General features: G+C 42.9%; 1 protein-coding gene across 1 annotated transcript in view; it reads right to left on the minus strand.

The window, feature by feature from the left end:
• Nucleotides 1-21,589, minus strand: part of TANC1 (tetratricopeptide repeat, ankyrin repeat and coiled-coil containing 1) — a 55,508-nt gene extending 33,919 nt beyond the window's left edge. Inside the window, exons 1-2 of the mRNA XM_074144713.1 lie at nucleotides 21,529-21,589; nucleotides 6,827-7,027 (exon numbers count right to left, since the gene is read on the minus strand). Of these exons, the coding sequence (XP_074000814.1) occupies nucleotides 6,827-7,027; nucleotides 21,529-21,589 (262 nt within the window). The remainder of the gene's footprint in view (nucleotides 1-6,826; nucleotides 7,028-21,528) is intronic.
• Between the last annotated feature and the right edge of the window lie 2,275 nt (nucleotides 21,590-23,864).

Here is a 23,864-nt window from a genome sequence, read left to right on the forward strand (position 1 = left end):
TATATGTATATGTATATGTATATGTATATGTATATGTGTATGTGTATGTGTATGTATATGTGTGTGACTTTTTAATGTTCAAACTCTAACAACTTTCAATGGGCCTTCTCCATTCAGAGCTTTATTTTCCATTGTAACAGGGAGATAATCTTGTTATCAGCATCTTTGAAGTCAGGAGAAAAAGACTACAGGCAGACAGCTTGCAACATCCACACACTAAATAATTCAAACCCAAGAAGCTTTATATTACAGTGTACTTTCTCCAAATACTGACACATGCCCTGATCATAAGGAAGGGTGAAGGTGAGTTCAAAAAAGAGAAGAAACCATCAGTGGCTACTAAGGGTTCCTGGTTTCATTAAACAGCAGCATTCCCGGGTCACGTGCATACTAGGTTCAAACATACCACCTGCAGTAAGAATTGTGCATTCACACACACACTGTTCAAAATTTGGACCGATTCACTCTTTGCTCTCCCTTTAGCTCCACGCTCTGCTTTCAGGCTGTTTATGACCCTGCTCTTTGCTAAACACGGCTTAGCAGCAGCCACGGGAAACGTTAAGGACACAACTTGTCTGACAGAGGGGGAAGGATGCTGCCCTCCAAAGGCTTCCCAGAAAAAGCACACTGGTACTATCGAATCACCCCAGGGGGGTGGCACTGATCCCAGTGCAGCGACTGGGAGCACTGGCAGCCCGGCGCAGCCTATGGCAGAACTGAGACCCCGCCTCTTCTTCCACATCCTGGAAAATACGGCAACAGAACTTTGCATCAGGCAAAATTTAGGCATTTGCTACACTAAGTTTTGGAAAAGCATGAACAGGGAAACATGCAAAGGGCTTTAAAATTACAGTTTGCAGCCCTTCAATCCCTTACATGTCCAGAATAACACACCAGGGGGTGTGCGACTGAGAAAGCACGCATTTCCAAAAAGAATGAAAAAAGATTTCAGATGAGCATTCTTTTATGTAGGAACTATAATACCATGAGTGAAGTGCCAGACTGAAAAGCTGCTCCTACAAATATAACCTCATCAGTTAAAAGATTTAGGTAACAAGCTCAGTTCTCTCATTTCCTAAGGAACCCAAGCTAAAAACCAGAGAAAGGGGCTCAGCTCTCAAGCTATTAAGCAAGATCTTTCCTTCCCAGAAAAGTTCCAACTTACCAAGTAGAAGCATAAGTCTCGTAACTCAAAAGAGTTCCAGTAGATAAAATTAAACGCTACTGGTCAATTCTTAAATAACTGTAAAAGTAATTTTTGACTGTTTCTGAAGCCAACACTTGTCAACCATGACCGTTCCTGGGTCTCTGCAGCTGCTTATTCTTTCAGTAGACACAGACAGCTACAGCTGCATCCACGGGTGCTTCTGCAGCATTTGACAAGTCATGACTCCTAATTAGTTTACAATGAGATTTCCAGAAAGCAATGAAGGGCACAGCTGGCACCCTTCCTTAAGTTAAATATACAAATATACAAAATAAATAATACAAATATACAAAGAGTTTTCAGAAGAGGTGAATGTCCCATTAAACAACAACAAAACCAGAGCCTCAATAACAACAAAAAACAAGCTTTAAAATAAAATAGCCTGTAATGTACTGTACCCAAATCAACAAAACAGGCGCAAACTGAGTTTCAGTCCTAGTGGGTAAGCACCCTGCTCAGGCTCTGACACTCACAGTCATACCGGGTCCCATCCTTCCTTTGGGCAGCAGCCTCAGGTGCGACAGAAAGTCTCTGAAAGCTACATTGACCTCTTCCTGATTTTCATGAGTTCTTTAAGGCTGGCGACTGCTTTTAAAGACAGGTTGCAACTCTCTCCGCTTTGTCCTTCGGCTCCGGGGTGACTGAGAGCTCCTGGCTGCCACATCCCGGCCAACACACACTGTGTCCGGGTACAGCCCGGCTTCACCACCGCGCTGAGGGTTGGCGTTACCTGTTCCTTCAGATTCCCACCTAAAAGTGGGACACGGGACTACGGCGATAACCTCATTTCTTAGCTAAGAAATACCGGGTGGGGAATGTAAGTCATATGTGTACAAAAGTTTGTATCCCTACCTAGAGACTATGAGATAATGACATTTTTGAAACTAAAAGAGAGCTTAGTTACCAACTATCACCAGAGGGTGCTCTTCCAACACTATTTCCTAACAAAAATAAGGGGCATTGGCCCTGGTGGAAGCAGCTAAAAATACATTCCTTTGAAACAAAGTCACATTCTTTAAGGAGACAATAGTCCAAATCTGTCATTTGTAAGGAGAATTATAATTAGATGTATCAAGGTTGAACAACAAAAAACAACCATTCTAAAAGAACCAGAACAACACGTAGCAGTCATGTAAAATCGATCAGAATGGAAATACCTTCAGGATGTATTTTTAACACCCCCACAAAGGAGAGCCTTTGTTGAATTTTCTTCCCTACAAACTGATGTGGAAACAACTTACCGTACTTGCAAATCTGATACACAACATTGCAGTAACGAGGAAAAAATCCTGGTAAGTTTATTTTCATGCACCTGAATTAATCCACGGATGTGACAGGACCATTTAAAGGTGAGTTGTGCCTGCACGAGGGAAGCTCTTCTCCAGAGCGTAAGGCGGCTGGACGGGGTCTGATACAAGGTCCATCTGGGACAGTGTTTCACCAGCAGCAACGGGCAGAGAACAACCCAAGCCAGGGAAAACACCCCCCTGTGGCACTTACCCTGATTTGTGTTCGGTGGGGTATCGCTTCCCGAGGCAGAAGCGGTCACTTGCTATGTAAGAGTTCTAGATGGAGTTTCCTTCCAAGAACATACCCTGGGCCTTTCTAACAATCTGCACCACCCCCAAGTTAACCCAACACTGCACGAAATAGCCATCGCGCTGTCTCCTTTTCCCACCAACTGTCTGTCTTCTGGGCAGAAAAATACCAACCAAACCAATTTAAATAAATTCTCAGAGCCGTCCCCCAGCTCTAGTCATTCCTGCGGCCCTTCTCTAGCTCCTCCCCAGCTGTAGAGTAGATTTTTGAAGTTGGTATCACCAGAACTACACCAGGGTCTTCCTGAGGCAGACAAACTGCAGATTTATACAATTCTGTAATAATACCTTTTTTGTGTTTATGATCTATTGCCTTCCTAGTAATTTTTAATGCTTTTTTGACTGCAGAACAGCTGATTTTCCACAAGATTACCGTAACTCGTGCATGCCCTTCCTGCTCCGCTGCGTTCCCTCCCGTCAGCCAAATGAACCTGTGTCATTCCGAGGCAGGGACAGCCCTGGCCGGCACCGGACCTCGCAGAGGGACAAGCCATTGCAAGCGGGAGGGACGGTGCCCAGCGCCCTCCAGACCCGGGCACGAACCTGCGCCCGAGGCGAGACCAGCTCTCTCGCCTGGGCTACTCTCAAGGATCAGGTGTGCTGATTAAGTCCTTTATGAATTTAAAAACCAACTAAAAGTTCATCATCTGATGATGATTCATCACTGATGATGATTCATCACTGATGTCTTTAAAAGGAAAGCTGCTTCCTTTCATTGTTCAAGCATGATGGTATCAATAACTTAAGTCAGTAAACATACCTGACTATCTTTCATTACCACCTTAAGCTCCCAACAACCAATTTTTTGGAACCTCCTTTATAAATCACTACTTTCATTCTTTTAGTTGACCCTCCTAAATCAAGAGCACAATCAGCTATTTGCCCTTTAGGAACACGAATACTGGTTTAGTTGCACACCTGGAAGGTGACCAATCCAAGCAACAGTCATTCGAGCTTTATAGTAGAAGAAACTCAACTTACGGAGACGGGCTTTCATTTACTGCTCCCTGTCCCAGAGCTGTCCTGCTGACAACTTGTTCCCTGTTCCGTCTGTTTCTGCACTTTTATCCACCTCCTCCTCGACGAGCTATTTCATTAAGGGAGCATTCGACTGCAAATAAACCGGTCGCTTTAGTTCTGCCAATAATTTTAGTAATTTAAGATACAGTTTCTCTCTTCCCTCCTTTTATAGTTAGAGTTGAGGACTGAGCTGGGGCCAGAAACACTGGTGCTCTTCCAAGCTCTTCTCACCCAGAGCGAGCTCCCCCACCTCCTGTGCACGTAATTAGAGCACAGTGTCACTCATTAGATGGTGCACCCTCGGTGTCCCGGAGCAGCAGCTCAGCCTGCCCTGGGGCTGGGGTGCTGGAACCCGCAGCTGACAGAGGGGCTACACACCATACAGAGGTGGCGGTGTCAGGCTCCCAGGCCCGTCTGCTGGGACAGAACGACGGAACAGCCACAGTGCCAACGTGCTGGTCTGCGCACACCAGGACCCCTCAGGTCAGCCCCCGGCATGGACCCTGCCTGGAGGGGCAACGGGCAAGAGAGAGGGAAGGAGAGGAGGGATGGTGGCGGAGATCACCGCGGCTGCAGAGAGACACCAAACCTAAACGCCCTGTGCTGGGGTCCCCAGACCCACCACTCCCAAATCTCTTCTGAACAGGTACCTCTCACTTGCTACACATTAAGGCATCCAAGGGCTTCTCTCAGCGAGATGAGTCCAAACCTGAGAACTGATAATTACATTATTCATGGAACAGACACGCCTGGGATGGAACAAACTCCTCGTAGTCTAAAGGGAGAGAAGGAGAAGGCCAGGCGCCCGCGGCGCTTCCGTGGGTCATCCATACTGGCAAAAGCACCCTACTCCTGAGCCACCTGCAGGAGAAAACTGCAGAGGTATACAACGTTCACAGGGAAAATCGTTTCAAGAATAACGTTGTTTTTCTACCATTGCATTTTTAATACAAAAAAATAAATAGATAAGATTAAAAAAAAACCCTGAAGCAACCTACAAGGTAAAATAACCTTCAAAATTAGCATATGTTCACACAAGTCAGAATTTGCCTGAGAGGAAGGGGAAAAAAGTACTTTTCTGTTATTTTAAATTATAAATTAAACAGTTTCTGTATGGATTTATTATTGCTTGAATGTAAATTTACAAACTGCCCTTATATTTTGCTTGTCACTGCTGTTTTCCATATGGTACTACTGCTAAATGATACAGTAAATTACCAAAATTTACTAAGACGTTCAAAATGTTTGCAATACGTTTGCTTAACACACTATACAGTCAAGAATTTGCTTTCTTTCGAGTACCACCTATCTATGACTGTGCAATTTTCTAAAAAGAGGAAATTAAGTATTACTTGAAGTCTTAGCTTCAGAACACTACTTTAAATTTCTGTGCAATCCTTTCTTCTTTCATCCACCGTATCCTGGAAAATCTCTAACTTGCTACTAAAGCTACTAAAACATAGTGCTTTAAAATCAGTACATTAGTATACTCTCTCTTTATTATTCCTGCCACAGGTGCTAGACAGGTAATTTGTATTAAGTCATCTTCCATCAGCTATAGTTTGTTGGAAGTCAAAACAATAGCACAGAATGTTTCCATCAGCATCCCGTCACCCGCTCAGGTATTTGTACAAAATAAGGATCCACAAAGGCCAGTGCATTCACAGCACTTCATCACCTTCAGAGATCTTTTCTTTGCCTACACATCACAGCGGAATGACTCTAAAGTCATTGTGAATACGGCTTTTCATTCAAAATTTATCAAGTGCTACACACTTTGTGCCAGAGGAACGGTTATCAGCCTGTACCCTGCGCATAAACCGGCGTGTCACTACCCTGAACCACTAGGGGAGGTTGGCGAGATCCTACCTCGCCTGTACCCAGAACCCAGTAGTGGAGCTAGGGTTACATCCTGACCTTCACTTCAGTCTTTGACAAAAACTGCATTTCCTTCTCCGTTACGAGGACTTCAGCCTCTCTTTTATAAAAAAGATCTGCAAATATACTGCAAATTTACTGAAAATCACTGCAGTAAGCGGCAAAAAACCAAAATACTGTTCTGAGCCTCAAAATTTTTACGTGAACTGTCAAAACCAACCCCGAATTACTTAAACATGAAGTGAGATTATAATTTTTAAATTTTGAAAGGAAAAAATAAATATTGATAGGCAACTTAATCCAAGAATACTCTTTACAAATTTTATTTACTACCCTGTGGCATTTCTGCGAACAACATTTTTTCTTTAATTCTATGTAAATGGGTCATTAACCAAGACATTTCTCAGTGCTGACAAAAACCAACTTTCGACACTCTTTGCTCCTAGACCTTATAAACTTTACAGCAAAGAGCCTCAAACCCACTGAGTTTGTAAGAGGAATATGGACAATTTCACTTGACGCCCAAGCTTTGACCGGAATGAGCCCAAGTGATGCGAGCGCGTTGGAATGAGTGACACGTACAGGACGCTGATAAAAGGCAAGCAGACAGAGCACCTTATTTAGCAAGGCTCACACATAAGTATGCGGTCACTGCTGAGGACACAACCACTGAAAATTAACAAGTTTCTCGTCACAACTTCAGCAGCAACTTACCTACTAATACATTTATGTATGTAGATACGAGTAAAATAAAGGACCTGTAGAAGCCCCAAACAGCATTCACTCTCGCACAGTCACTCACATACCCATAAACAAAGGGTTTTGCCACTGTCTTTTACCTAATTGATACACAAATCAAAAATAACCATTTTTAAACATATTCAGACATTTCAATACAGGTACTTGAGATATCAATTCAAGTAATTCTTTGCCGTATGAAATAATATATTCTATTTAATCACCAATTACCTTTTTTCCCTGAGAACATGCAAAAAGCATTCACTGCTCTTGTTCTTATTGCAAGAGATTAACATGATTTTACTGTGTTACTTTTATAAAAAGTGCATCAAAAGCTGAGTTAACGTGCTATGAAGATTTTAGTTGCTCATCAGTTTCATTTTACCTGGAGACTTTTTGTTTGCTCTTGACTGCATGGAATAGGACTGGCGTGGCAGCAGAGGCGAAGACGGCAGTGACATTGAGACTCCTTTAGCCAAGTTCATCCTGTATGAGTCCTCCGAGCCTGACTGAAGGCCACTGCCAAAATCCGCATCGTGGCCAGATGTTGCCACAACCTGCACGGCGTTCTCCGGGCACGAGTCACCTGCTAAAAATAAAGTTCTGTCATCCGTTATGTGCTCTAACAAAATAAAAAACATAGAGCTGCACTGAAATACAAGTATTTAACACAGGGAAACACATTCGCCTCAACAATTCAGCATTACTCCTCTTACCATGCACCCTTCCCCTGCAGAATCCGGAAAACCACCAGAAAATATTAAATACACAAGAAAACAAGATTTTATTTTACTGTAGTAGAGACAGAAGAAAAACCTCATCTTCAACACAGTACGTACTTTTCAGATTTCATCCTTAGAGGTGAAACCAAGTTTCCTATAAAGATGAAAGCATTTTCACAGCTGAAAAGGTATTTTAGGATCACTAATAACCTGAACAGTCTAGCTTTATTTTTCTGTTTTAAAACTGAGAGCTCCACTTATGTGCAATTTCACAGCAACAGTGATTTTTTAATCTAAGGAAAAAAACAAGCTACTGGTTCACAAAATACTAAGTGGCACATCAAAACAGGGAAATACACTCAAATCAGAGCAATTTCTTGCTGGTGCAGGAAATGCAATTCCAGCTAAATTAAGAATGTATTTTCAAAACAACAGAAAAATATCTTGCTCACAGTAATGATTCAAAGACAGCAGAAATACATGTTGAAAGTGCTAGGTTTTTCCTAGCCAGGTGACAGAAACAGAGCTGAAAACCAAAGGTTAACAACTAACTACAGCTTTGTTTAATATCCAAATTAGGGCATTGCTCAATAATTTACAAGAACTACTGTTGAAATTGAATTGGTATGTTTTTTATCTTGGATAAAAAGATAAAAAACAAAGATAAAAAATAAAAACCAGCAAAACAAAACTGATGCAAAGAGGAAAGAGAAAGCCAGCACATGTTTTAGCCAAGTCCACGTGCAAAACACACATGGCTGAAGTACTGGAACCCAAAGTACAACTAGAAGAAAAGGCAAACAAAGCAGAAGTAACATCTTTTCAAATGTGAGGCTCTCACACCAGGTTTATTTTCTTACAGTAAGGAAACACTTCACATAAGTGTGGCTCTACGAGACCCACATTTCTTGTTCGTTCTGTTCTCATTCAATTGCTGCTGTCAATTTTCAGCAGCTGCTCTCCCACCACATTCCACTACAGGCAGCATTAACCACATACAACCAACTTCCACACTCCGTCAGAAGGGAAAACAAACCTAACCCTTTGAGCAAGGTAAAAATATTTTGCCAGTCTAGCTACCACTCTTTTTTTAGAGGTATGCATGGAAGATAAGGAAACCAAACATGCCTGAATGTTACAGTCTAACTCCCTATTTTCAAAGGTGCATGTATTTAAGATTATTTGGGGTTTTTTTCTAGCCATACTTTTTTCCTCACAAGAACCACACGAGGGCTATGTATAATACATGACCTTGCAGAATGCTATCCTAGAATCAAACTTTTCTTAACATTTCCTAACTGTAAAACTTACTTTCTTATTCCTCTGAAACCAACTGAACTAATACCTTCCCAAAGTTCTCTCTGTTCAAACAAAATTTTAACAGGCAATGATTTTAAGGAAACAACTCTAGTTGTCAAGATAGAAATTAGAAAAATAAGTATCTGTAACTTTATATTTTTTCTTGAAGTCCATTGCAACTATTATAGGAGAGTAACTATTGGTTTAAAATCCTGGGAACCAGGAAAGCAGCTTCAATGTTTTAGAAAGCTAGCTGTAACACACCATTCTTAACAACAATAACAAAGTACAGCTTAAGTATATATTTAAAATAAAAAGACTAAATATTTTAGACACTATAATCACATAGATGACATTTTTTTGAAACACCAAGATATCTAAGCTACTGAGTTCCCATTCACTTTCGGTGGAAATCAAAAGGCTAAGGATTTTCTTTTTCTTTTTTTTCAGAAATTAAACTTTCACTGTTTTTAAACACAGATTTAACATTAGGTATATTATTATTTATTATTCAATACAGTACATGTGAGTTTGCTTCACAAACCATTGAAGAACACACAGAGAAACTTGTGATGTTCTGTTTTTTCCTTTGACATAAGCAAAAAGCAAGGCAGTAGCACGGTAACGCAGCTAACCACAATTAGAAAATACTGGCATTCTTGTTAAGTTTTTTTACTAGACACGTTGTCAAGGCTGTAATTTGGAATTTGTGTAAGTGCTGGGCTGGAATGCTTGTGAGGGCGTGCAAGAGACAAGAAAACAACAAACTGATCTCCTCCCCCCTCAGGGTTAGTCTGTCAATCCACAATTCCTGAATTTCTATTTTCCCTTTTACAAATAATCAGTGTGTAATTCATTGTCTTCTTAGTAGATTTTGGAATTTTGAATTAATTTTAACTTATCCTTCTCTATTGTATATGAAACGTTACATCATGAAGAGCTGGATGGGGCTAAGCATGCCGCTGGCATAAGTCTAATCAATAAATTTAGATTATCTCATCATGACAGTAACTTGAGAGATACTTCACAATCTATACATACACATCAGTGCATCTTTGCAATTTTTATTCCTGCTGTATGCCGGTTTTCCTGACTCTGCTGTTTTCCTGCCGGCACCACAGATGCCGGCGGGGAGAGGTACAAGATGGGGCTTTCGTGACTCGGATTCTAAGAGCAGTATGACTTAAAATACAAAATCCCAAAATGATACCACAGAAATTCTCATTTTCAATCACTTATTTTCCTAATTTTACAGCAAGCTTTTGCTTTTTGCCACTCACATACCCATGCTGTTAAGATACAATAGCTCTTCAGAGACAAGAAGCACACCTTGAGACAACCCAACTGTACCGGCTTCAACCTACGAGGCCATCTCAGCCTCAGTGATGTTGGAACACAATGAAACACTAACGTATTCTACTGAAGCAGAAAAAAGCACGTTGTAAATGAAAAATGGTTAGGATATTATGGAATAGCAGACAGCTGTTAGACACAAGTCACTCCAAGACAGCAGAAACTGCAGAGTTGCTCCTCCAGGACCTTTCCAAGAAGGTGTCAACTGGAGGCAGCACCAACAGACTGACCCTGCGGGTGTGAGCTCAACACACACATGGGAACAGAAGGGAACCAATGGAACCCGTACACTACAACCCTCCGAATGTTGTCCCAGCCACAGGCACAAACCACATCCTCTGCTGGGAGAACGATTCCCCGCAGACCCCCACGACCCAACAATTTGAACAGTCATAGTCAATGGAAACCTGGTGTTTGGATGGTAAAACTTCACGTGGACTCAAGGGGCTGTTCGTCCCTAAAAGCTGCTTTCTGGTGAGGAAGTCCCCGAGTCCATAAAGAGCCAGAGGCTGTAAGAGGGCAAGCAGGAGAGATGCCGTCTTGGTTGCATCTCCAGAGGGTTCCTCTTCCCCTGGCTTCTCCCGAGCAGAAGTAAACAAACTCACCCCCAAAAGGGAGCAAGAGGAATAGAAAGGAGGTGCAGGGGCACAAAGAAGCAAGCGTGTAGGAGGAGACGTGGAAACACACCTTGGCTCTAGCCGATGTTAGGGTGAGGCTCACCTTCCTTCACCACCCACCACGGAGTGGTGAACCACCTCCCACAGCAAGAGTAATAGTTGCTTTGTGCCAAGTTACCACTGCGAGACACCCAGTTCCCACGGGGACAACCCAGTTCAACCGAGTATTAAAGCACTTGCCTCAGACAGGCAATTTCATAACAGGCTCATGGGTCTACGGCAGCGTGAGAGTTGCACTACTCAGTCCGAGGCAGATGACATCTACCTCTTGGTCCTACGGGCTCTCTGAATGGACCTGCAGGACTGATTTTTCTCACAGGACAGCTTGAAGGGAGGTTCTAGACCCACACAATGTTATCTATGGCTGGCTATAGTTAAATTACACGGGATAATGTGGGGTGGCAAGCTTCGTTTTATATGCTTCTATCAGCCTTTCCTAAGTCTCTGAATCTATCCTGGATATTTAATTTATGCTAATCCTGCAGTTTCCATTTTGTATAGATCAGGTTGATGACCAAATCTACACATTTCATCCAATTTACAGCAAAATTCCCGTAAGATACTTGGATCTACATATATGACAAGACAGAGCCAAAACTAACAAGGTTGTGGGATCCACCAGGTACTACATGACGCTTTCCACACAACTACTTGGTATTAGGGAAACAGTACTAGAAAAATGCACCAGTAATAGCTGTCAAAATACAATTTGTTACAATGCCCGAATATAACCAGATGCCACACACTGATGCACACAGAAAACCAAAACTACTTGTTACTAACTTAAAGGTTAGTAATTACAAATATTTAAGCTACCAGAACAATACTTTAAATTTCCATTACATTTCTTGGTCTCTACCCCAAGGTACAACAGGCAAAAATCGGTTCTGGAATAGGAGGAAGACGACCTCTCACAAGTTTTTTAATAATGTCAAACTAAAACATAAGGAAAGGTCCTGTGAAATCCCACTTTCTTATTTTCAAAACCTCTGAGTTTCCACTGCCAAATAGCCTCCGGACAAAAAAGTTTCATAAGCATCAATCAACACCAGAGTTCTTATTCAGTGGTCAAAGTAACCATGGAAACAACTTAATAGCTTTAAAAACCACACACAAAAAGCTTTGAGAATGGAAATCAAACCCCAGTTTAGTTGCACCTAGGGATGCAACTGAAAGGCATAATCTGATTAACAAACTACTCCTTTTTCTTCCTTAAGACACAAAGAGATACAAGGACGGCTGACTAAAGTAATGACTTTGCAGAGCCTAGTATCCTAAAAGAGAACTTGAACTTTAAGATTAAACTAATCCTTCTACTGAATGGAGAGGATAACTAAAATGAAAACCTTTACAGTGTATATGTCAGTATTAAACTTAATAAAACACATCTAATTCTTCATTCAAAAGAAGCTGCTGGGAAAACAGAAGAATGCTAACTACTTTATCAAAACACATGTAAACTGGAGTTTGGTGCCAATCTTGTAATTCAGATTATTTTAATGTGAAGGAGTAGGACTGCAACCTTCCAAAGAACGAAAGCTAAAACACTGGAAATGCAGAGCCCTTGCCCCTGAATATCGACAGCGACTGCGGAACAGCCAGCGCTCCCCACACCTCTCCCAGTCTGTATTTCGGAGACAGCCGATTTTGTCGTGTACTCCCTTAACCTACCTTCTAAAGGGAAAAAAAAGACTCCAAATGCATGTGAAAATATATCTGATACAGAACTGTGCTAGAGCAGAAGAAATCTTAAATTCTGCAGTACTGCTTCAGATGTTTAAAAAATAAAATAAATTTAAAAAAAAGCAGTGTTAACACTCCTTACCCCTATTGCTGGCCGGACCACGCCGGTGTGAGCGGGAAAGCAAAGCAGCAGTAAATGAACTCTGCCACCCAACAGCTGCAAACTTTGCACTTCTGTAACAAGTTTGGGGCGGGAGACCAGAAGGCAGCAAGAACCTGGGTACCACGAACCACCTTGGGGGGAGAGTGGGAATGGGACTGCTCCAGGGCTGTGTATCTGCCAGGGCACTGCGGGCTGCCGTCCACAGCCGTGGAGATGAGCAGCGACAGTGTTCTCAGCAGGAGAGAAGACAACAGCGTTCAGCCCAGTGGCCACTCAGCCCCAGCCTGCGCACACCCATTCCCCCTGCGCACAGCCGTTCCCCCTGCGCACACCCGTTCCCCTTGTGCACACCCTTCCCCCTGCGCGCACCCGTTCCCCTTGTGCACACCCTTCCCCCTGCGCACACCCGTTCCCCCTGCGCACACCCGTTCCCCTTGTGCACACCCGTTCCCCTTGTGCACACCCTTCCCCCTGCGCGCACCCGTTCCCCTTGTGCACACCCTTCCCCCTGCGCACACCCTTCCCCCTGCGCACACCCGTTCCCCTTGTGCACACCCGTTCCCCTTGTGCACACCCTTCCCCCTGCGCGCACCCGTTCCCCTTGTGCACACCCGTTCCCCCTGCGCACACCCGTTCCCCCTGCGCACACCCGTTCCCCTTGTGCACACCCTTCCCCCTGCGCACACCCGTTCCCCCTGCGCACACCCTTCCCCCTGCGCACACCCTTCCCCCTGTGCACACCCTTCCCCCTGCACACACCCGTTGCTCTGCCTGCGCACAACTGTTGAGTTTGCCAACCGCCCACACTTCTGCTGGGAGAGGGGAGCCACTGCCTTGCTCAGGCTCTAATGTGTCCCTGCAGCTAAAAGCCGTGGGGTGGTGGAGCAGTGGAAGAGGTTCCCAGGGGGGCTGCAGAGCCTCCCTCTGTCCCTGCAGCCTCTGGAAAGCTGGACACCGTCCTGGGTAGCCGGGGTGCTGCGATACCTCCTGCACGTACAGCCATCGCTGGACTCTTGTAACGCTCCTTGGAGACTCTTTAGCAGGATGAGCTTCAGAGGTGCAATTCCTTCGCTGCTTTAGAGCAAACACAACGGCCTGAGTTGAGGCGAATTAAAGCACGTTGGCGTGGGGAACGTGCAAAAGGCGGTCAGGACAGTAGCCACTGCCGGGTTATTTTGTGAGGCTGCTGCTCTCCTCGCTCCCCGCGCCGCCTCTGCGGGAACTGCCCCGTTGTGAGGAACGGCTCTGGCAGCAAAGGGCACCCACCTGGGGGCACGTGCCGCAGGGCGAGGGGACGGGCTGCATCCCGCATCCAGCTGTGCTCACGCCTCACTGCTCACCGCCTTGTGAAACGGGACTCTGCTTGGCAGGATGCGCCTCATCCCACAAAGGTTAAGAAAAGACAAGACTTTACAGACAAGCTCAGAAGGAAATTCAGAGTGGGAAAAGGAGGAAAGCCACAGGTGGAAAACACCTTCCAGAAGGAGGCATCGCTATGTCTAAGTAATAAGAAACTGTTTAAGGATTACAAAAAACAGTGGTTTAGATATTTCAAAAAAATAGTTCTCTTCTACATTCCATTCCCATCCTATTTTTCAACAGAATTGACAGGCAACTGTAGACAGAACTCTGCAGCATGGTTTAGTGACTGTGTACAGGCACTTTATTTTAATTGCAAAACACTAATAATTGTCCTTTAAAAGATCAGTGTCTTTCAAAATCAAAAGGCTTACATGTATGCGTGCACTTGTACATACACAGCCAGGCCAGCCTCGAGAGGGGGCCACCCAGGAGGACAGAAGGAGCCAAGTGACCCGGTCCTTGCGGTCAGGACAGGGAAACCACTCACACCACTGCCAACGCTGACCAGGAGTCAAAGGGAAATTTACAGTAAGAAGGTGAAGTAGTTCATCAGCTAGCATCCTTCTGGGATCAGCCAGCCTTCTGGGATCCGCTAGCATCCTTCTGAGGTAAGAAAACAGGCTTCTGTCATGTAAAACACATGCATTAGGGAAGATCAACATTTAATTCTCTCGCTCTTGACACTCTGGAGAAACCAGAAAAAGGGACAAACTAGCCTGGAATGGGAAGAAAACTCATTAGAGCCAAGTAACAGAACCAGTGAAGTGCACTGAGTGAGAAACAAACTAAGTAAAGACTAGAATAAAAGGTCCAAAAGGACAATCTTTGCCAACTATGCTCATACTTGACAGTATTTGCTCACTTTCTGGCATTTAATTCTGAACTCTGGATTACTTTTTCAGTACACAAAATACTAATGTCCTCTTGTAGTGCTTACTTAAAAAAACAACCAATTTTTAAAGAAAACAGAGAGATAAATAGAGGTTATTATGACCACTAAAGTAATTTCTATTTATGTGTTTCAAGGGCAGAATCTTTTTTTTTTTTTTTTTTTTTTCATGGGATGTACATGGGATATATCACTGGAATTAACTTCTGGGAAAAGACACCACATTAAATGCTTACTGCTCAGCAAAAAAAAAAAAGGGAGTTTAAACTCTTAAATAACTGTCAACAGCCACAGAAAAGTGGGCAAAGCAACGTGGAATAATCAAAAACAGCTCCATATTTTAAGCGTGAAACAATGTTTCTTCTGTTGCAAGATATTTTTAGAGTAACAACAAAAAGTCAAAATGAAGCTTGAAAGTATTCCAGTACCAGTTCAACGTTCCAGCTGGTGGATGCGTATTTTATGCACAACGAAGTCCCTTTGCACTTAAAATTCCAAGCCTAGTATCATAGGGAGTTCGGACAGAAAAGCCAATTGAATTTGCATATTTAGTTTTAAAATGCAAACTTATTTTATTTAATGATTTCAAGCCTCTGAATTTGCCAGAAGGGTATCTGAAGCTCTTGATACTCTCAGCTTGGTTACAAGTACATTAGTCAGACAGAAATGTTTAATGAGACATAATGCATGAAAGGTGGGGTTCAACTGTCCATTTAACTACACAAGTTCAGCTGAGAGTTCTGCCACAGGGAAATAACTCCGGAAACAACTTTAAAATAATGATTAAGTAGTGGGTCTTAATAAAAGATTAGGCCTTCTTGCACAGCAGCTTCACTTGTGTTGTAAAGTACCAATTTAGTTGCCATTAGCAAAAAAACCCTCTGTGCCAGTGAATTTAAGCACATTTACGTTTATCACTCAAAGTGCTGCACTAGTGGTGGCCGACACTAATAGAATGGGAGATAGAAAAATAAGAATGGCAGAACATCACACGAGCGATCGCAGCTCATGCCTTTGAAAGCCATTTTATTTTTCAAAAATAATACTAAATATAATCTCAATTTCTTAGTTGTATCTGATCATATGTAAAAAAGGGAAGACATTTCAAATTCACAGATTTCATCCAACTTGTTTAGTATAAAATGTTGATAAAAAGTAAGGCATACAGACAAAATAACTAAGAGTATGCCAATCTACAACAGAACATAATGCAGAAATAAAAGCATCCTTTCTATCCTAACATTCAAAAACTCTGTCCACTCATATTTAGGTCAAAGACACTTATATAAAGATACTGGAATACAAGAAGAAGGAAAAACAAAGGAAACTACGCCTCAAAAGAGTATTGTAAAAAATTAAGTCTGATCTACAGGAGAATCAAACAAGAACAAAGAAAGATTAATATGGAACTTCTCCGTAGCCCAAATTAAAAATATCCGAGTGTGAAAACAATCACTGAAAGTAGGATGCATTCGAATACAAAAGCACTTCAATGCCTCTTATTTCATCATCCAGAAATCAAAACCACTGATCTCATTTCTTCAGATTCTCTACCTTTAAATCACTACAGTATTACATTCTGAACTGTACCCTTTTTGTTGACACAATCAACTGCCCCCCGTTATTTAAGCAGCACGAGTCTCTAAGCTGCAAAATGTAAAAGTCCCAACTACTTACCACATTAATTTCTACTGAAATCAATGAAGTTTTCATGCATACTGTGTACTACATTTGATGTTAAACTTCTGATGGGATTTAGTGCAGGAAGAGCCCTGCAAACTAAGCACAATACCTCCATTATTCATGTTCCTTCAGGCCTGATATTGGGTCAACAGAATGACAATGCCCATGCAACTAAATCGCCATCTGAAATAATTGAGCGTGTTCTGTAGAAATTTAATATACAAGATTTTCTTTTCCTTTTAAGTTGAAATACAAGTATTTTATACCAAATGGCCTTTTGCTTACTAAGTGAAAAAAAAATGCAGATTCCCCAGAACGCAGGCAAGTTGCTGGCTTTAGGACAGTTAAAGAAAACAAACATAATTACATATTGCAAAGCAGCCGGCAGCACAGAAAACCAACAGGAAATACTAATAGAAATCTATCTCTGAAGCATTTTTAAGCATGTAAGAACGAGTAGCTGAGTAGAACTGCTACTAAAACAATCATAATTAAAAAGTACTTTTTGTTTATACTCTGAAGCTTATGAAGTATATTCTTTATACTATCACCTCAGACAGGAGTTGCAGGTAACCCCTAGAGCTTGGGTTTGAAGAACAGTCTTCTGGCTCTGATTTACTGAAATGCGTCACCAAGATACCATGTTTCTGTGCTCTACTGAAATAAAAAAGGTCAGCTCCTTCCAAGAGAGGCCAGAGGCAGAGAATCTCCCAGTGGCTACAGAGAGGAATTAAAAAACCTCAAGGAAAGAAACTGGACAACGCACACCCACAATCAGCTACTAGGAACAACGCTGGAGGGAGGGCAGAAAGACACTCCCGAGGCAGTTAGAAAGAAACACAGCATAGAAATAAAGACAAAGAGATGAGAGTATCTTAAATCCAGAAAATAAAGTCCATTAACAACACAAAGGCAAAAGGCAAAGAATAAGGCAGGAACGCGTGTGCCCTGAGCAGAAGCCCCAGGAGGAGTGCGAGTCGCACCAACAGGCTCCCAGCCAGTGACCAGGTCTGCTGCTTCTCACCAGAGACACCTTCTGAGGGACCTCTGCAGGACTTGGAACCTTTCAGAGGTCAAAGAGGTAATACTTATTTGATAACAACAACCTGACAAAGAGGGGGAAAATACCAAATTTTAGTTTTTTCTGAGACTGAACGAAAACCTTGAGAAGCAAAGGGAAACTGAGAGGACTTGCTGTACGGTTCCAGGTCAGTGTACATGAGACAGTACCAAACCACAGATTACTGCAAAAATTAGTGCCCCTCTTCGCCCTCTTCCCGCTTGGTTCCAAACATTCACTACAGAGTTTTCAGCTACTTTAACATGACAGATGCAGAGTTTTTCTCCTTGAGTTCTGTCCTTTACCAAGCATGTAAATCACTTTAATGGAAGGAAAGGGGACAAGACAAAACAGAAATCAATTTACAGAACTTATTTCCATACATCAGAAATAACTGTATCCGAAGGGGTGTAAAGACAGGTTGCTTCACACTGTAGAAAAGCTGAACAAAAGCCAGATGCAGAAACATTTGGCTGCCTGGGCCAAAAAACTGGTTTGCTTCAAATTCTGTTCCTTCAGCACAGCAGTTTACCTAAATATGGTATCAACTAACTTGGCTTCAAACCCACATTTAGAAGTGAGTTTAGTAAGTTTTGTTTTGAAAAGTTGTCTATGCATAAGCAACAAGCTGTCAACTACCTACATGCATGTTTGAATACACAAATTTTGCTTCATTTAGATTTTACCTAATCCTACAACAGCTGCCTACCTATCAATGCCTCCCAGCCACGTTCAAATAAACCCATCTTAATAAAACAACTGCAGGAGAAAGAATTATTACTGAAGCAACTGCAGGATCTGATCCTAACCATGTATTGCCAGCATACTGCTACCCAAGTAGCCTAAGGTGCTGTTTTTCCATCCAAAAGTGAGATTCCTACATGACACTCTTCCACCTCATTAGGGAGGAGTTGTTTATATAAGGACCCTGTACTAGCCGTTAGCACAGCACTTCAGTCTCTCCCTCAAAAGTATCAACACTAATTCTTGCAACCTTCTTTTTTGGGATAACCCTGAATTTAAAAAGTCATTAAAAATTGCAATTAACATACTCAGCAGCTAGATTTCAAAGATGTTATGCACATCTTCAGCTCTTAAGCCCTTATGTCAGGGCAAATGAAGAAATTCTAACATTAAAATCCATACAAGCTATTTTTAAAAAAATCAGTCCTAATTTCTTTTGTTCTTTAACCCTTTTACAGACCTTTTAATACTACAGTTGTGCCTTCCATCCAGGAAAAAAAGCCCTGTTCCTATTTGCAGGGTTCTGGCAGGCTGGCAGCTGTAAAACCAGTAAGATACAGTCGCTGCACAAACAGGAACCCCCGCCCGGAACTGCGCAGACTGCCAGGCCTTCCTCTCATGCCCAGGGAACCCATGGGACAGGCGGGGTGACTGCAGATTAAGAACCACCTTTTGCACTTCAGCCCAAACCTCTCCCCGCTGGACTCCAGTGACAGCCACACCATCCCGGTGGCCAGGACGGTGGCCAGGATGGCGCTGTGGGGAGCCCCTGGGTCTCCTCCTGCCTCCAGGGACACAAAGCAGCACATTCTCAGGCACATTCAGGCAGTTAATTCCGAAATGGCTGGGGCAGCTTGAGATTGTACTGCCTTGTGGCTGTTCACCATCACTCCTACACCGGGTATACAATGAAAAAAGATGACAGAAGTCTTCCTAATGCGGCTCAGCGTGGCTCTCATCTGCCTCCTGCTACCTTCGGAAGCGCTGAAAAAACGGGAAACTTTCTCAAAGCTTCATCAGCAAAAAAATCAAACATATGTGCCCAGGAAGCTGAGAGAAGCATCTAAATTTACGATGGCCTTACCCTCGTAAATGGAGGCTGGAAGGAGGGATGCTTCCACATTAGCTATCTCTCATTAGCATGCTTTTTCACTCCCTTCACAGTTCCTCAGAGAGCAATAAATTTTAAGAGCTGTTGTTGTTACGAAGGACCTGAAGGACCATGAAATGGGACAACTCTACAATTAAAAAAAATTTCCATTTCTCATTGTTTGGAGTTTTAGGACCAGGGAGAGGAGTGAGGAAAAAATAAGGCTCTACAAAGACTGATGTTCTTTGCTTTGCTTCCCATCTCTAAAAGCTGAAGAATGCCTTACAGCTGAAAGAATTGCAAGGTCCTTTAATAGTTTTCTCTGTTGTTCCAAACTGAACACAGCTTTACTGGATGCAGCACAGAATGGAACGCACACGTTTCTTTTCAAACTTTTCAAAACACCACCTTCAAATACAAAATAAGCCAAAATCTCTGGAATCCACTGTATAAATTAATTACATCCTTTTAAAAAGTGGCTCCTGCACTCTTCCTTACTCCAGCTTTCACCAGCCAGGCATTATTGACTGATTTTTCCCAATATTTGGTTTCTGTAACATTCAATTCACACATGAAACTCTAGAGCTTTGCTTAAAAAACAAAACAAAAAACCCAAACCAAAAATGAAACCAAAAAACCTCCCACACTCTAACACTCCCCTTGGTATTCAGAAATACAGCAGCATTGTACATCTGAAAACAAAGGGAGAAAATCCTTGCTTTTGCACGCATTAATCCAGACTGATGTGATGAGACCCTAAAACAAAAAAATATGTGTTTTCTGACCTAAAGGAAAAAGGCTTTTCAAGCTTTAGATTTTAATCAAAGCCTGGTCAAAGCTCTGTTCCAAACAGCCTGATTTTCCTTTTGAGCTTAAAACAATTTCCATCTAGTATTTTAAAGAGAAATGTACCAATGACAGCCTGACCACAGGAATCTTTAGCCCACTAACTTTAAACAGGTCCAGCTGGTGACTCGGAGCAGCAGCACACACAGATTACCAGGATGCCTTTGCTCTGGCTCCGAGAGCACTTCTCTGCGTCTCTCATCTAGCGTCAGTGGTTTTCCTTTCAGGATGGCTCTCCTCCTTCAGTCACTCGGCGAGAAACCCTGGCGAGGTGTAAACTTCAGGAGACCACAAGGGTTTCCTGAAGAACACATTACCTGCCAGAGGAACACAGAGCTGCTTTTTGCAAAAGAACACTTGAAATACCTTCCTTGTAGGACTCAGTACAACTCAGCGTAGTTTTAGAAGCTGCAATGCAAAGATGTGTATATAACTTGCTTGTCAAAGCACGACCGCATTGTTCCAAAGGCTGTGACAGACGCCCCTGTGGCAGTCAGATCGCCTTCTCTGCTTCATATGTTACAGGAACCTTGCTTTTTAATCTTTTTGTTTAAACCGGGAACAATAAACGTGTGTTTCCGAAGAGCATAAATTCACTCTTACAGATAATTTAGGATCTAACTCATCAGAAAATCAGATGTATTAGTCTACATTACTAGTTTGAAGTTAAAACCGTAACTGCGAAGAACAGGTAACTGTCGCTCAGGTCCAACCACGGCAGCGAGGACCTAGTGTGACCTGCACGCAGCAGGCAGGGTTAATACTCAGCCACCTGCACGTCGGTAACTATTACCCTTCTCAAAGGGCATTGCTGGTCCTTCTCTGCCCTCAAAAATAGCAACTGGAGTTCTTACGTACCTTTTTTCCTGAAAGGCAATACAGACTAAGTAGTGGAGTACTAAATTTGTGATTAAGAGTAAAATAAGCTTTTTTTTTTTTTAAGGTAAAATTTGTTGATGATTAATTTTACTCTCAAAAATCTCTGAGGTTAAAGTAAAAAATAGAACATGACAGAAGTTTGATAACCAACTTAAATTTTCACTAAATTTATTGTCAACTTTTTTCTGAATACATAAATGATAAAAATTTTATCACCCATAATACATAATGTTGGGTTTTTTCCCACAATACAATTGAATAAGTAGTTTAAAATATATTTCCATAGCTCAAGGTTCTGCACCTCTGGCCCGGGGTGGTGTTTAAGCTGCAGGACAATACACCCAGCCCGCTGGCAGCACGGCTGCAGTAAGAACCAGGAGCAAGTGGTCCAGGAAGGAGTGCCCGGGATGCACCCTGGGGAAGGTTATACCACCCATTTTTAGTTACCCCCCCCGCATGTGGGCAGTTGGGCCGAAAGGGAGGGGGGCCATGGCCGAGAGACCCCCACGGCTGGTGCCAGGACAGGAGTCACCACGGCCCCGACGGTGGGGCATCGCTGCTGCAACAGAACAGTCAACCGCCGGATTTATAACACACGACTCATCCACATTATAAAATATTGTATTAATGTTCATACCTGAGTCTTTCTTGTTCCCTTTTCCACCCTCTCGGCTCTTTTTTAAAACTGCCTTTAACATCTTAAATGTTGCTCCTAAAGGGTAACAGAAAGAAACAAAAGTAAATGCAACATTAATAAAGTCTATTCACACAAAACCGAACAAAATAAAGACAGGATCAATACAGTAAAAACAGTGAGGTAACCAGAAGAAACTTTTTGGTAATTACATTTATTTTTTACAACGTAGCTCGGTTAAGCAAACTCCTGAAGCACAAAGAATGCTTTAGTACTTGAACTAAGCAATTAGAGTTCACTGTCTTCTTATACAGAAAAATAATACAGCATTCTCCACATTCCACATATAATTAAGGTTATAAGGCTAAACCCGGGTAAGTTACTGTAAGACACTGTTGAAAATGCAGCAGAATAAAGGTCTGACTCCTGGCCGGCATCCGTCAGCACGGCGGGGAGACGACAGACACCGGCCGTGGGCTGGGGGCGCCCGGCCGCCGGCGGGTGACAGGGGACACAGCAGCACCAGGCCACTGCCCTTCCCCTGCCGGCCACGCAGAGAGGGAGAGGTGCCCTACACCACTGCAGCCCACGCACCCACCCCGGCCGGCCCCGCACTCCTCGCTTCCACATCGCGGATGCCACCATCAACTCCACGGCAGCAGCAGTTGCAGATTTCAAATGATCGTTAATTGTAAGAAAACCAGATCTGGGCCGCAGAACTAGAAGTCAGGCAAGTTGTTTCAGGCAACTATCTTCAGGTACAAAGCAAGGAAAATGGAATGAAAGGAACTACGAAGAGCGTTTCTTTCTCAAAAAAGCTTTCAGGAGCATCTATAAATTGTAATTTCATTTGCTTTCTCTATTGAAAAATTCCAAAGCTATCTCGTTTTAAAAAGCTGTAGTACAGAACATGCTCGTGAGCACGTCCTGTCCGTCCGTGCAGCCCAGGGGATGCCCGCAAACAACGGAAGACCTCGTTTGGCTGCAGCGCCTGGACCGGGCCAGGAAAGCCGCTGTTCCTGGCTCTGCCACCAGCCCACGGCCACACAGGGAGGGAAATGGCTGCCCCAACACCTGAAACGGGGCTTCCCGAACACCTGAACGGCTCGCTGCCCAAGCTGATTAGGGATTCTTTCGGAATGGACTCCTCCTTGCACCAGTCAGGAATGCTCAGCGACTGTGAACACGCAGCCATCGAGTGTGCGCTGCAGGTACCCTGTCTGTCCGATCACAGCCGGGAAGGGCTGTAGTGAGGGACCCCTGCCCACAGCCCGGCTGCTCGGGTGTCCCTTGTCACACAGCCATAGTGGGACAGCCGGGATGCACATTTCACACCCATCAGGATTCACTGGCCGTTCTTCAGGCAAACTGTAGGCACCAGCTCCATTGTTCTCTTTCCCACGTTCTTGATCACCATTGTAAAAAGGATCTTTCTAATTTTAGTACAAAACTCTTTAAAAAAACCAAACTAATGCTGAAAGCAACTGCTGTGGCGCATCTTGCATTCCTCCAGCCACTTCACACAATAAGGTCCTGGTCCACGCAGGAGTTTGGAACTAACACAGACTTTGTGCTTCACGTTCAGAAACTGGTCGTTTGTTCCAGAAATCTAGTTACATAAATTTCACCCTAATATTACAATTTGAAGGTCTTATGGTCTTTAGAACGCATTTTGATATGTAGTTAGACAGTTCCTTAAAATGAAAGTTTTCTCAGCTCATTTTAGCACAGTGCAATTAAGGTAACTGTACTCAAGGGCAGTGTAGCTTTCAATGTTACCAGCAGCCGTCCACAGGTTCAGTTGGAGCATTTACTGAAGGAAACACCGTTCCATCGCATAATTCAAGGCTGAAACATAATGCATATGGAGAAGAATGGGAAGTCTAATTAAAGCCGCAGAGACATTCTTAATTTGGTATTGCCTAACTTCTGCCTGGCTTTGTAAAGTTAATGTTACCTCTAAAATTATGCGGTGTTGTAAACTCTTGGTATGTTGTATGATAAATTTTACTTACAAGCATTTTAAAATCTCGTAAGTCTTGTAGAACAATAGTGACTTTATTAAAATTCAGCTGGTATCATACATGAACAAGGGAGAAATGGTCTGCCTGAAGTCTTGCTGAAGTTCACAGGGGATGCCTAGCTCTGCTCTAGAGACCACTGGATGCATTTTTTTTAAATTATTTTTCTTTTTCCAAAGGGATACAGCTTAGTGTTGTAACAGAACCAAAAATATGAGAGAGAGATTATGAAGGAGTTTGGTTTCACAGAGCTGATCGTCAGGAGGCAGGAGCCTACTGCAAGTGAAGGCAATGACACTGTTGCAAGAGAACTGGATC

The sequence above is a fragment of the Numenius arquata genome, chromosome 3, assembly GCF_964106895.1.
Source record: "Numenius arquata chromosome 3, bNumArq3.hap1.1, whole genome shotgun sequence".
NCBI lineage: Eukaryota > Metazoa > Chordata > Aves > Charadriiformes > Scolopacidae > Numenius > Numenius arquata.